The sequence below is a fragment of the Heptranchias perlo genome, chromosome 6 (assembly GCF_035084215.1).
Source record: "Heptranchias perlo isolate sHepPer1 chromosome 6, sHepPer1.hap1, whole genome shotgun sequence".
Taxonomy (NCBI): domain Eukaryota; kingdom Metazoa; phylum Chordata; class Chondrichthyes; order Hexanchiformes; family Hexanchidae; genus Heptranchias; species Heptranchias perlo.
In genome coordinates this window covers 109830647-109845504 of record NC_090330.1, presented here as the reverse complement: position 1 = coordinate 109845504, position 14858 = coordinate 109830647, and the positions used below count along the sequence as shown (strand labels likewise).

The window sequence follows — 14858 nt, the reverse complement described above, 5'->3', positions numbered from 1 at the left end:
GTCTTTCCCGCCTCCAGGGAGAAAATAATTAAAAAGAAAATTACAGAGATGCTGTTAAATCATACATTTTTAAAAACAATTTTTTTGAGCTATTAATGAGAACGAAGACTTAATTATGGTAAGAAAATGGCCATAGCAGTTTTACAAGTCGGTTTCCCAAGCAGGTTTAGGACCTGACCCACGGACTACAAATTACTCTGTACTTGCGTAATGGGAGCCTGAAATTTTACACTGACAAATCTGCATCCATGTGCAGCGTTTATTATAACAGACCGGGCTTTGAGTTGGAAGTCAATGGATGAGATTTAAATTAATTGGCTCCATAGCGTCTTCATTACCCAAAATCGAGTTCAATCCTTTATGTTTTTGTAAAAACTATGCAGCTGACTTTCATCAGTACACCATCTGTGAAAAGATACGCATAAATCACCCTTCCCAGCAAGTTAGAATGGACTCACCATGTTTTGGGCTTAGGATAGGAAAAGGATCTCCAAGTTTCCAGAAAAAGTACATGAACGTCAACCAAACGACACAGGCAAATAGCAATCTCTTTCGTTGCACTAAAGAAAACACACAGGTCATCACCATAGAACGATATAGCATAGAAGGAGGCCACTTGGCCCATCGTGCCTGTGCCGGCTCTTTGAAAGAGCTATCCAATTAGTCCCACTCCCCTGCTCTTTCCCCATAGCCCTGCAAATTTTTCCCCTTTAAGTATTTATCCAATTCCCTTTTGAAAGTTACTATTGAATCTGCTTCCACCACCCTTTCAGGCAGTGCATTCCAGATCATAACAACTCGCTGCCTAAAAAAATATTCTCATCTCCCCTCTGGTTCTTTTGCTTTAAATCTGTGTCCTCTGGTCACCGACCCTCCTGCCAGTGGATGTGACACCTCTATTAATAATTTAAACAAAATGGTCCCATAACCTTTGCTCCATTGTAGTAAATACTAGCAAGAACCTTACAAAATAGCCCAACGCAAGCAAGATCATGATTTTATCGAAAGGTAAATTACACACCTTCTTTGATTTTGATAGGGGCTGGGTTCTAAATTTTATTTTATAGCCAATTCAACTAATTGGCCATAAAACTATGGAGAAAAAACAAGCTTATAGACATAATTTATTGTCACACACAACACAGGCCAACTATTAACTGTTGGCCTGTAGCCAAGAATGAGTAGAAAAAGAATCAAATGTATAAAATGGAAAGTTACCAACCCCAACGTCCAGGCCATATGATGGAGCCAAATGGACAACTGATTGGAATATTAACTTTTAATTCAGGGTTTGACAGTTACTATAACACTCATCAGGATGAGACATTTGGCATCCTTACTGATCCGGGTATTTGAGAAATTATGACAGCACCGTCTGAAACAAAATTATAGCTCAGCTCTCTTCAAAACATTCAAATTAAATACTTTTTAATATATATATGCTTTGCAGTATTATCTCGGGTACATGATATTGTTGCAATTACTTACAAAGTCGAATGTTGCTGACCACAAAATAGCCAATGTAGAAAGGGACGATAAAAATAAGCACCACAAGGGTAACATATAGATTCAACTTCCAATGGAAATATCTTGAGCTGGATCAAGACAAAAATAGATGTTATTAAAATTCCTGTACTGCCAAAACACTGGCCGTAAGCAGACTTATTCATGATCGTTAACCAACACATTGCTTATGCTTTTGTGTTTTTAAGCTAAATATCCTCCTCAGGTTCTGTATAAATAACTATCCCCAGAAGTGGAATTTAGGTTCCTTAGTCATTAGATTGTATCACTATCTGCCCAATATGGACCAGTGTGTCTCTCTCTGCCCAATATGGACCAGTGTGTCTCTCTCTGCCCAATATGGACCAGTGTGTCTCTCTCTGCCCAATATGGACCAGTGTGTCTCTCTCTGCCCAATATGGACCAGTGTGCCTCTATCTGCCCAATATGGAGCAGCGTGCCTCTATCTGCCCAATATGGAGCAGTGTGCCTCTATCTGCCCAATATGGAGCAGCGTGCCTCTATCTGCCCAATATGGAGCAGCGTGCCTCTATCTGCCCAATATGGACCAGTGTGCCTCTATCTGCCCAATATGGAGCAGTGTGCCTCTATCTGCCCAATATGGAGCAGCGTGCCTCTATCTGCCCAATATGGACCAGTGTGCCTCTAACTGCCCAATATCGAATCATTACAGCACAGGAGAACATTCAGCCCATCGAGTCTGTGCCAGCTCTTTGTAAGAGCTGTCCAGTTAGTCCCATTCCTCCACTCTTTCCCTGTAGCCCTGCAAATTTTTTCTCTTCAAATATTTATCCAATTTCTTCTTGAAAGCCACGATTGAATCTGCATCCATCACCCTTTCGGGTAGCACATTCCAGATCATAATAACGCGCTGTGTAAAAAAGTTTTTCCTCACATTGCCTTTGGTTCTTTTGCCAGTCACCTTAAATCTGCTATAAATATAAACCAGATTATATCTCTATCTGCCCAATATGGACCAGTGTGTCTCTATCTGCCCGATATGAACCAATGTGTCTCTATCTGCCCGATATGAAGCAGTGTGTGTCTTTATCTGCCCAATATGAAGCAGAGTGAGTTTCCATCTGCCCAATATCTAGGACAGTGTAGCGAGACCGAGGGATCGAACAGGGAACCCGTGCCACTGTACTTCGGATTACTGGATCATGAGCTGCCATCTTCAGTAGACAGTGAATATACACCCTATCAAATTGAGGCTTAGACTAGAAACCAACAGACCTGGGTTCAAGTCCTTGAAATCCAGCCCAGACCATTGAGATGAAAGTCTCTTCTGTTTGTTGTTTGTAGGTGAAATGATTTTAGAAAATCCCAATCCCATTCCTAGCTCAAATCTGTCCCAAATTCAGCAAACTCACTCAAAGGGGTCACCAGATGGCTGAAATTCTAAAAATGTGACATGCACCATATTCCCTTTGTCTACACACTCTACGACTTCTTCAAAATACTAGTTAAGTCTGACCTGCCTTATAAATTTATGCTGACTAACTCCGATTACCTTTCCAAATAACTCTTGAAGTTAACCGCACTGAAGCAAGGTCAAGTACTGGCTTTGTTTTGTAGCTTATCCTTTTCCCCTTTTTCTGAAGAAGAGTGTAACATTTGCCACCTTTCTGTTCTCATAATCTTAAACTGTTTCCCCCAAAAGGCCATGGATGGTGGGGGTCAATTTAAATTTTCAAGACTGAGATAGTTTTTTGTTGTGTCAAGGGATATGGATCAAAGGCGGGTAAATGGAGTTGAGATACAGATCGGTCATGATGTAATTGAATGGTGGAACAGGCTCGAGGGGCTGAACAGCCTACTCCTGTTCCTGTGGTTGGCACAGCTCCCATTTCCAAATTATGGTTAGTGCCTCTACTATCTCTTCTCCCAACTTCCTTCACTATTTCATGATGCAAAACATCTGGGATTGCTGACCTTTCTATCTACTAGTTTCTTTTATCTTTAGATATATTAAATGGTAGTAGTTTTTACCCACTCTCTTTAAAGTAGTTTAACATATGTTCTAAGAATTAGTTTAACCTATTTAAAAAGGAGCATTTCAATCCCCTGCCTCAGAGCTACAATTTAAATCAAACTCAATGAAGACAAAATGGTGAGTAAAACCAAAATAGAAAACAAAATAACTAGTCAGCAAAGAGCTGACTGGAATTTTGTGTTGAGCACGACAAATTAAAACCATTCCTTTCATTGAAATCTGTGTCCAGCATATCGCCAAAACTAAAGTTCATCAACAATTTAAATGAGTACAGTATAAAGTTAAAACATTTACGATCATGTTGTTGGAAAACGACAAGGACAAGCACTGCAATAACATTAGTTTAAGATCACGTGCCAAAATTAAAGCATACATTTGCTTTAATTTTACAGTTGATTAACAGAATACTTCAGTGAAAACACACACAAAGTTTGTGACTGAAAACCAGTGTTTTTTTGATGACCAGGTTTGTGTTCTAATAAAAAGCAATTTTTAGTGACAGATTCAATCCCAAATCTCACACACAGCACATTACAGATAATAATCTTGAATTAGTTACTATATACAAATAGTATGACATTTAAATGCTCAGGTGGATGTAAAAGATCCCACGGCACTATTTGAAGACGAGCAGGGAAGTTCTCCCCGGCCATTATTTATCCCTCAATCGACATCATGAAAATAAGCAGATTATCTGGTCATTCAGCTCATTGGTGTTTGTGGGATCTTGCTGTGTGCAGATTGGCTGCTGCCTATTACAAAGGTGATTACACTTCAAAAGTACTTCACTGGTTGTAAAGCGCTTTGGGATGTCCTGAGGTCATGAAAGGCGCAATGTAAATGCAAGTTCTTTCTTTTTCTTTAAATGAGAGTTAGGCAGGGAATTTATTTTGGCAATTCTGCACTGATGAACCAACAATACAATTAATTCCAATTAAATCCTCAAGAAAACCCAAGAACATTTATGTACATTTGCAAATACACAGAAAGGATGTTCTTGGGCTGATCAATAATTGGTACATCCCTACACAATCCCAAATGTTGATAAGGAATACACACTCACCTGCTATTTAAAAGACCCAGAATCTCAAAGATAATCAGTTCAAACATAGTACAGGAGAGAGCAAACATCACAGAGAAAACCACTTGGACAACATACTGTCGGACCTGCATCAAAGAAGAAAAACGGTGTCGAGTATTGTGTAGGACAAATGCCGGCAGTATAAAAGTGAGGAAAACTGCTATTCTCGGTAGGAGAGCAAGAAACAGGCGAGAGGAGCAAGTCACTCAATGTAAAGCCGATAATTGTTGCTGTTAGCAGAAAGGGAAGGCCCAGGTTTTCCAATCATAAATTCATTTGCATAGAATTTACAGCTCAGAAACAGGCCATTCGGCCCAACTGGTCTATGCTGGTGTTTATGCTCCACACGAGCCTCCTCCCTCCTTACTTTATCTCACTCTATCACCATGTGATTTATTCTCAGGGTGTGGACATTGCTGGCAAGGCTGCCCATCTCTAATTGCCCTTAACTGAGTGATTTGCTGGGCCACTTCAGAGGGCAGTTAAGAGTCAACCATGTTGGTATGAGACTGGAGTCACATATTGGCCCAGACCGGGTAAGGACGGCAGGTTTCCTTCCCTAAAAGACTGGCTGTTTGAAGTAGAAAAATTCAGTTCCCTAGCATTAGAGATGAGTCAAAAATGCCTAACAAAAAACATGTTTATTAATCAGCAAAATTGTGTCTTCTCCAGCATGGCTTTATGAAGGGGAAGTCATGTCTGACAAATTTGCTTGAGTTCTTCGAGGATATAACGTATAGGGTGGATAAAGGGGAACCAGTGGACATAGTGTATTTAGACTTCCAGAAGGCATTCGACAAGGTGCCACATAAAAGATTATTACTTAAGATAAAAAATCACGGGATTGGGGGTAATATTCTGGCATGGGTGGAGGATTGGTTATTGAACAGGAAGCAGAGAGTTGGGATAAATGGTTCATTTTCGGACTGGCAACCAGTAACCAGTGGTGTTCCACAGGGGTCGGTGCTGGGTCCCCAACTCTTTACAATCTATATTAACGATTTGGAGGAGGGGACCGAGTGCAACATATCAAAATTTGCAGATGATACAAAGATGGGAGGGAAAGTAGAGAGTGAGGAGGACATAAAAAACCTGCAAGGGGATATAGACAGGCTGGGTGAGTGGGCGGAGATTTGGCAGATGCAATATAATATTGGAAAATGTGAGGTTATGCACTTTGGCAGGAAAAATCAGAGAGCAAGTTATTTTCTTAATGGCGAGAGACTGGAAAGTACTGCAGTACAAAGGGATCTGGGGGTCCTAGTGCAAGAAAATCAAAAAGTTGGTATGCAGGTGCAGCAGGTGATCAAGAAAGCCAACGGAATGTTGGCTTTTATTGCTAGGGGGATAGAATATAAAAACAAGGAGGTATTGCTGCAGTTATATAAGGTATTGGTGAGACCGCACCTGGAATACTGCATACAGTTTTGGTCTCCATACTTAAGAAAAGACATACTTGCTCTCGAGGCAGTACAAAGAAGGTTCACTCGGTTAATCCCGGGGATGAGGGGGCGGACATATGAGGAGAGGTTGAGTAGATTGGGACTCTACTCATTGGAGTTCAGAAGAATGAGAGGCGATCTTATTGAAACATATAAGATTGTGAAGGGTCTTGATCGGGTGGATGCAGTAAGGATGTTCCCAAAGATGGGTGAAACTAGAACTAGGGGGCATAATCTTAGAATAAGGGGCTGCTCTTTCAAAACTGAGATGAGGAGAAACTTCTTCACTCAGAGGGTGGTAGGTCTGTGGAATTTGCTGCCCCAGGAAGCTGTGGAAGCTACATCATTAAATAAATTTAAAACAGAAATAGACAGTTTCCTAGAAGTAAAGGGAATTAGGGGTTATGGGGAGCGGGCAGGAAATTGGACATGAAGCTGAGTTCGGATCGGTCAATGCCCTGTGGGTGGCGGAGAGGGCCCAGGGGCTATGTGGCCGGGTCCTGCTCCGACTTCTTGTGTTCTTTAGATTTGTGGTTGGGATCAGATCAGCCATGATCTTATTGAATGGCGGAGCAGGCTCGAGGGGCCGATTGGCCTACTCCTGCTCCAATTTCTTATGTTCTTATGTTCTTATGTCACTGTCACAAACCCTCTATTATAGAATCATAGAAAGGTTACAGCATGGAAGGAGGCCATTCAGCCCATCAAGTCCACGCCAGTTCTATGCAAGAGCAATCCAGCTGGTCCCACTCCCCTGCCCTATCCCCGTAGCCCTGCAAATATTTTCCTTTCAAGTACTTATCCAGTTCCCTTTTGAAGGCCATGATTGAATCTGCCTCCATCACCCCCTCGGGCAGTGCATTCCAGATCCTAACCACTCGCTGTGTAAAAAGGTTTTCCTCATGTCACCTTTGATTCTTTTGCCAATCACCTTAAATCTATGTCCTCTGGTTCTTGACCCTTCCGCCAATGGGAACAGTTTCTCTCTATCTAGACCCTTCATGATTTTGAATACCTCTATCAAATCTCCTCGCAACCTTCTCTGTTCCAAGGAGAACAACCCCAGCTTCTCCAGTCTATCCATGTAACTAAAGTCCCTCATCCCTGGAACCATTCTAGTAAATCTCTTCTGTACCCTTTCTAAGGCCTTCACATCTTTCCGAAAGTGCAGTGTCCAGAACTGGACACAATACTCCAGCTGTGGACGGACCAGTGTTTTATAAAGGTGCATCATGACTTCCATACTTTTGTACTCTATGCCTCTATTTATAAAGCCCAGCATAGAACCATAGAAAAGATACAGCACAGAAGGGGGTCATTCGGCCCATCGTGTCCGCGCCGGCTCGAAGAACAACCAGGTGCCCATTCTAATCCCACCTTCCAGCACCCGGTCCGTAGCCCTGCAGCTTACAGCACTTTACGTGCAGGTCCAGGTACTTTTTAAAAGAGCTGAGGGTCCCTGCCTCTACCACCAATTCAGGCAGCGAATTCCATACACCCACCACCCTCTGGGTAAAAAAGTTTTTCCTCATGTCCCCTCTAATCCTTCCGCCAATCAGCTTAAATCTATGTCCTCTAGTTCTTGAACTCTCCGCTAGAGGAAACAGGTACTTCCTGTCTACTCTATCTGGGCCCCTCATAATTTTGTACACCTCAATCAAGTCACTCCTCAGCCTCCTCTGCTCCAAGGAAAACAACCCCAGCCTATCCAATCTCTCCTCGTAGCTGCAATTTTCAAGCCCTGGCAACATTCTTGTAAATCTTCTCTGCACTCTCTCCAGACCAATTACGTCCTTCCTGTAATGTGGTGACCAGAACTGCACACAATACTCCAGCTGTGGCCTTACCAGCATTTTATACAGTTCCATCATTACATCCCTGCTTTTGTATTCTATATCTCGGCTAATAACGGAGAGCATTCCGTATGCCTTCTTCACAACTTTATCTACCTGTACTGCCACCTTCAGGGACCTGTGCAAATGCACTCCAAGGTCTCTCACTTCCTCTACCCCTCTCAATATGTTCCTGTTTACTGCGTATTCCCTTTTACTGTTTGCCCTCCCTAAGTGCATTACCTCACACTTCTCCGGGTTGAACTCCATTTGCCACTTTTCCGCCCACTCCACCAACCCATTGATATCTTCTTGGAGTCTACAGCTACAGATAGAGTAGACAGGAAGTACCTGTTTCCCCTATTGGAGAGTTCAAGAACTAGAGGACATAGATTTAAGCTGATTGGCGGAAGGATCAGAGGGTGGTGGGTGTATAGAATTCGCTGCCCGAATTGGTGGTAGAGGCAGGGACCCTCAACTCTTTTTAAGAAGTACCTGGACCTGCACCTAAAGTGCTGTATGCTCTGGGCTACGGACCGGGCGCTGGAAGGTCCACTGCACTATCAGCTACACAGCCAATTTTTGTGTTGTCTGCAAATTTGCCAATCATGCCCCCTACATTCAAGTCCAAATCATTAATATATACCACAAACAGCAAGGGACCCAACACTGAGCCCTGTGGCACACCACTGGTAACGGATTTCCATTCACAAAGACATCCATCGACTTTTACCCTTTGTTTCCTGTTACTGAGCCAATTTTGGATCCAATACGTCACATTTCTTTGTATCCCATGGGCTTTTACCTTTCTGACCAGTCTGCCATGTGGGACCTCGTCAAATGCCTTACTAAAATCCATGTAGACAACATCCACTGCACTACCCTCATCAATCCTCCTTGTCACTTCCTCAAAGAATTCAATCAGATTTGTAAGGCATGACCTTCCCTGAACAAATCCATGCTGACTATCCCTGATTAAACCATGCCTTTCCAAGTGACAGTTTATCCTATTGCTCATTACTGATTCTAATAGTTTGCCCACCACCGAGGTAAGACTGACTGGCCTATAATTATTCGGCCTTTCCCTCGTATCCTTTTTAAACAATGGTACTACGTTTGCAGTCTTCCAGTCCTCCGGTACCTCCCCTGTATCTAGTGAGGATTGGAAAATGATCCTCAGAGCATCCGCTATTTCCTCCCTGGCTTCCTTCAATAGCCTAGGAAACAATCCATCCGGCCCTGGTGACTTATCAACTTTCAAGGATTCCAGTCCCTCTCGTACTTCCTCTCTCGTTATGTTTACCTTATCCAATATTTCACACCTCTCCTCTTTAACTACTACATCCGGATCATCCCTTTCCTTTGTGAATACGGAGACAAAATATTCATTTAAAACCCTACCCACATCCTCTGCTTCTACACACAAGTTACCCTTATCATCCCTGATAGGTCCCACCTTTTCCTTAGCTATCTTCTTGTTCTTAATGTACTGATAAAACATCTTTGGGTTTTCTTCAATCTTACTAGCTCATATTTTTTCATGCCCTCTCTTTGCTTTCCTTATTTCCTTTTTTACGTCATCCCTGTACTTTCTATACTCCTCTAGGCTTTCTGCAGTATTTAGTTTTCTGTGACAGTCATAAGCTTTCTTTTTCTGCTTTATCTTGCCCTGTATACTTCTAGACAACCAGGGGGCTCTAGATTTGGCAGTGCCTCCCTTTTTCTTTGAGGGAACGTGTCTGCATTGTACCCGTAGAATTTCACTTTTTAGTGCTTGCCACTGATTTCTCCTCAAGTAGTTGTGTCCAGTCCATTTCTGCCAAATCACCTCTTAGCTCTGTAAAATTTGCCTTCCCCCAATTTAAAACGTTTACTCCTGATTTAACTCTGTCTTCTTCCGTAATAATGCTAAAACTAACTGAATTGTGGTCACTATCCCCAATATGGTCACCCATTGTCACTTCACCCACCTGTCCATCTTCATTTCCCAGGACTAAATCTAGAATTGCATCCCCTCTTGTTGGGCTTGTCACGTACTGGCTAAAAAAGTTCTCCTGGACACCGATCAAGAATTTTGCGCCCTCTGTGCCCCTCACACTGTTTGAATCCCAGTTGATGTTCGGGTAGTTGAAGTCCCCTACTATTATTGCTCTCTTATTTTTGCACTCAGAAATTTGCCTACATATTTGTTCTTCTATCTCCCTTTCGCTATTTGGGGGTCTATAGTACACTCCTAGTAGTGTGACTGCTCCCTTTTTATTTCTTAGCTCAACCCATATGGCCTCAATTGATGATCCATTTACCATATCATCCATTCTCACAACTGTAATTGATTCTTTAACCAATAATGCTACCCCCCCTCCTTTTTTTTTGATCACCCACTCTATCCTGCCTGAAAACTCTACACCCAGGGATATATCCCATATGCTTTTTTAATCGCTTTCTCAATCTGCCCTGCCACCTTCAACAATTTGTGCACATATACCCCCAGATCTCTCTGTTCCTGTACCCCTTTTAGAGTTGTGCCCTCTAGTTTATATTGCCTCTCCTCGTTCTTCCTACCGAAATGTATCACTTCGCATTTTTCTGCATTAAATTTCATCTATCGCGTGTCCGCCCATTCCACTAGCCTGTCTATATCCTCTTGAAGTCTATCACTATCCTCCTCACTGTTCACTACCCTTTCAAGTTTTGTGTCATCTGCAAATTTTGAAATTGTGCCCTTGTGCACCCAAGTCCAAGTCATTTATATCAAGAAAAGCAGTGGTCTCCGCACTGACCCCTGGGGAACACCACTGTACACCTCCCTCCAGTCCGAAAAACCGTTCACCACTACTCTCTGTTTCCTGTCACTTAGCCAATTCTGTACTGTATGCATGTTGCTGCTGCCCCTTTATTCCACGGGCCGCAATCTTGATGATAAGCCTGTTGTGCGGCACTTTATCAAACGCCTTTTGAAAGTCCATATACACCACATCAACTGCATTGCCCTCATCTACCCTCTCTGTTACCTCATCAAAAGACTCTATCAGATTAGTTAAACACGATTTGCCTTTAACAAATAAAAAATAAATCATTGCATTCACTGCATGATTGGTGCTCAGCATTGGATCTCAGCAAATATTTTTTCAACATTCAGCCTTGGAAATTATATAATTAGAACTTCAATTTTTTTTAAACTTGGAAATTACATAGAATTTACAGCACCAAAACAGGCCATTCGGCCCAAAAGGTCCATGCCGGTATTTATGCTCCACACAAGCCTCCTCCCTAGTTCATCTAAACCTATCTGCACATCCTTCTATTCCTTTCTCCCTCATGTGTTTATCTAGCTTCTGCTTAAATACATCTATGCTATTCGCCTCAACTACTCCTTGTGGTAGCAAGTTCCACATTTCTAACCATTTTCTGTGTAAAGACGTTTCTCCTGAATTCCCTATTGGATTTATTAGTGACTATCTTCTATTTATGACCCCTAGTTCTGGTCTCCCTCACAAGTGGAAACATCTTCTCTACATCTACCCTATCACTAATTTTAAAGACTTCTATCCGGTCACCCTTCAGCCTTCTCTTTTCTAGAGAAAAGAGCCCCAGCCTGTTCAGTCTTTTCTAATAGTTATAACCTCTCCGTTCTGGTATCATCCTTTTAAATCTTTTTTGCACCTTCTCCAGTACCTCTGTATCCTTTTTGTAATATGGAGACCAGAATTGGGCACAGTGCTCTCAGGGTGGTTAATCAAGGTTCTATGCAAGTTTGACATAACTTCCCTGCTTTTCATTTATATCCCTCTAGATTACAAAGGAAAGAGAACAAAAAATAACCTGAATGACAACACTCAAAATCCAACAGAAATTCAAACAAGGTACAACTAACTTAAAAAAAATAATTAATTTGAACAGCAGATTGTATCAGATAACAACCCAAGCCATAATGAACCTTATTTTGGATCGTTGTCCCAGGGACAAAAGCAGCAGGTTTCTCTCCCCGCTGAGTTGACCGTGCAGCACTTGGAACATTACCTCATAATCCTTGAATAACTGACGCATAAAGAAAAGCCATCCAAATCCAAAAAACAGGACCTGTAAAAGTGATTAAAATGTCAATATCCTGAACAAATTGGAGATACAGTAGTCACATACATAGGACTGAAATAGTCCAATGATTTTAAGTCCAGCCCAGCGCAATACAACAACTTGCATTTATATAGCGCCTTTAACGTAGTAAAATGTCTCAAGGTGCTTCACAGGAGCGATTATCAAACAAAATTTGACACCGAGCCACATAAGGGGGAGAGAGAGTTAGAGAGGCGGAGAGGTTTAGGGAGGGAATTCCAGAACTTTGGGCCTAGGCAGCTGAAGGTACAGCTGCCAATGGTGGAGTGATTAAAATCGGGGATGTGCAAGAGGCCAGAATTGGAGGGGCGCAAAGATTTCGGAGGGCTGTAGGACTGGAGGAGGTTACAGAGATAGGGAGGGGCAAGGCCATGGAGGGATTTGAACATGAGAGTGAGAATTGGCTGGTGGAGGAGTGATGGGTGAACTTCAACTTTACACCCAAAATTTAGCTGAACAGGACTTCTCGGTGATGTAACAAATCTAACAAAATGCCCAATGCCTGGTATTTTGTGTTTGCTTTAGAAAAAAATGTTATTGTACAACACATTGGGACCGCATCTAGGGCAGTAGAGACATTAAATCCACCTCCCCAAAATATTGCTCCAATCAGCAATCCCCAACGTCGGGGATTAATTATAGGAGGTGGGAAAAAAAAAGTTGCATTGATATAGCGCCTTTCACAGCCTCAGGATGTCCCAAACCGCTTTTCAGCCAATTAAGTACTTCTTGAGGTGTAGTCACTGTTGTAATGTAGGATACGTGGCAGCCAATTTGCACACAGCAAGATCCTACAAACAGCAATGAGATAATGACCAGATAATCTGTTTAAGTGATATTGGTTGAGGGATAAATATTGGCCAGGACTCCAGGAAAAACTCCCCTGCTCTTCTTCGAAACAGTGCCGTGGGATCTTTTACGTCCACCTGAGGGGGCAGACGGGGACTCAGTCTAACGTCATCCGAAAGACGGCAGCTTCGACAGTACAGCACTCTCTCAGTACTGCACTGGGAGTGTCAGCCTGAATTTTGTGCTCAAGTCTCTGGAGTGGGTCTCAAACCCACAACCTTCTGACTCAGAGGCGAGAGTGCTACAGTAAGACACAGAAAACTGAAGGCGCTTTATTTTGGGAGTTCGCAGAGACATTCTATTTCAGTGGCACTCTCAAAGGCCCCAGCTCACGTTCTTGTGTCTTTACAATCCATCATTGGATTAACTGCCTCCTGTCTTTGCCTGTTACACGTAAGGGGTTATGTTGCGTATGTTCTCATCACAAGGACACACAAGCACAACACTGTGTCCCTTTCCAGGTCTACTCACTAGAGTCCTGCATTGAATGCTTTTTCGCAAGCAACTGATAGCTATGAATGCCGATAATACCAGGCAAGGAACTCTGGGCAGTACGAGAGGGCGTTACATGTGGAACTTGCAACCACGTGGAGTAGTTGAGGCGAATGGCATAGATGACTCTAAGGGGAAGCTGGATGAGTACATGAGGGAGAAAGGAATAGAAGGTTGTGCTGATAAGGTGAGATGAAGTAGGGAGGGAGGAGACTCGTGCGGAGCATAAACACCAGCACAGACCAGTTGGGCCGAATGGCCTGTTTCTGTGCTGTACATTCTATGTAAAATGTAAGTTCATTCTAAAGGACAGAAAATCCTGCACAGCCAAATTCCAGATAAACAGGAAGCAAAGGAACCAGCGAGGGGGAGGGGGAGGGGGAGGGGGAGGGGGAGGGGGAGGGGGAGAGTGGGGGTAGAGGGGGAGGGGGAGAGTGGGGGTAGAGGGGGAGGGGGAGAGTGGGGGTAGAGGGGGAGGGGGAGAGTGGGGGTAGAGGGGGAGGGGGAGAGTGGGGGTAGAGGGGGAGGGGGAGAGTGGGGGTAGAGGGGGAGGGGGAGAGTGGGGGTAGAGGGGGAGGGGGAGAGTGGGGGTAGAGGGGGGGGAGGGGGACGGGGGAGGGGGGGGGAGGGGGGGGGGAGGGGGGGGGGAGGGGGGGAGGGGGGGGGGAGGGGGAGAGTGGGGGTAGGAGGGGGGGAGGAGGGGGACGGGGGAGGGGGGAGGGGGGGGGAGGGGGACGGGGGAGGGGGGGGGGAGGGGGGACGGGGGAGGGGGGGGGGAGGGGGAGAGTGGGGGTAGGAGGGGGGGAGGAGGGGGGGAGGAGGGGGACGGGGGAGGGGGGGGAGGGGGACGGGGGACGGGGGAGGGGGGGGGGAGGGGGACGGGGGACGGGGGAGGGGGGGGGGGAGGGGGACGGGGGAGGGGGGGGGGAGGGGTAAGATGCAGACACCCCACCCTCCGGGCGGAGAATGCTGCCTCTTCCCGGGTCGGCGGTCACTGACCTGCGATGAGAACATTATAACCGAATCCACCACAAACGACATGGCTCCGGATCCGCGCCCGCACACGTCATCACTTCGCGACACTGTGACGTCACGACGCGACAGTTAAGGACAAAACCATGGCAACAAGGACAGGGTGAGTATTACTGTCACTGTACAGAGTAATATAGAGTGAGTATTACAGTCACTGTACAGAGTAATAGAGGGTGAGTATTACTGTCACTGTACAGAGTAATAGAGGGTGAGTATTAGTTACTGTACAGAGTAATATAGAGTGGGTATTACAGTCACTGTACAGAGTAATAGAGGGTGAGTATTACAGTCACTGTACAGAGTAATAGAGGGTGAGTATTACTGTCACTGTACAGAGTAATAGAGGGTGAGTATTACTGTCACTGTACAGAGTAACAGGGTGAGTATTAGTTACTGTACAGAGTAATATAGAGTGGGTATTACAGTCACTGTACAGAGTAATAGAGGGTGAGTATTACTGTCACTGTACAGAGTAATAGAGGGTGAGTATTACTGTC

At 44.1% G+C, this 14858-nt stretch overlaps 1 protein-coding gene across 1 annotated transcript in view; it reads right to left on the bottom strand.

Annotated features, from left to right (window-relative positions):
• The window catches only part of si:ch73-390b10.2 (Golgi pH regulator), a 59104-nt gene extending 44692 nt beyond the window's left edge, over window positions 1-14412 (bottom strand). The window contains exons 1-5 of the mRNA XM_067986617.1: window positions 14329-14412; window positions 11896-11955; window positions 4584-4687; window positions 1489-1595; window positions 459-560 (exon numbers count right to left, since the gene is read on the bottom strand). Coding sequence (XP_067842718.1) covers window positions 459-560; window positions 1489-1595; window positions 4584-4687; window positions 11896-11955; window positions 14329-14370 — 415 coding nt within the window. The 5' untranslated portion in view covers window positions 14371-14412. The remainder of the gene's footprint in view (window positions 1-458; window positions 561-1488; window positions 1596-4583; window positions 4688-11895; window positions 11956-14328) is intronic.
• Between the last annotated feature and the right edge of the window lie 446 nt (window positions 14413-14858).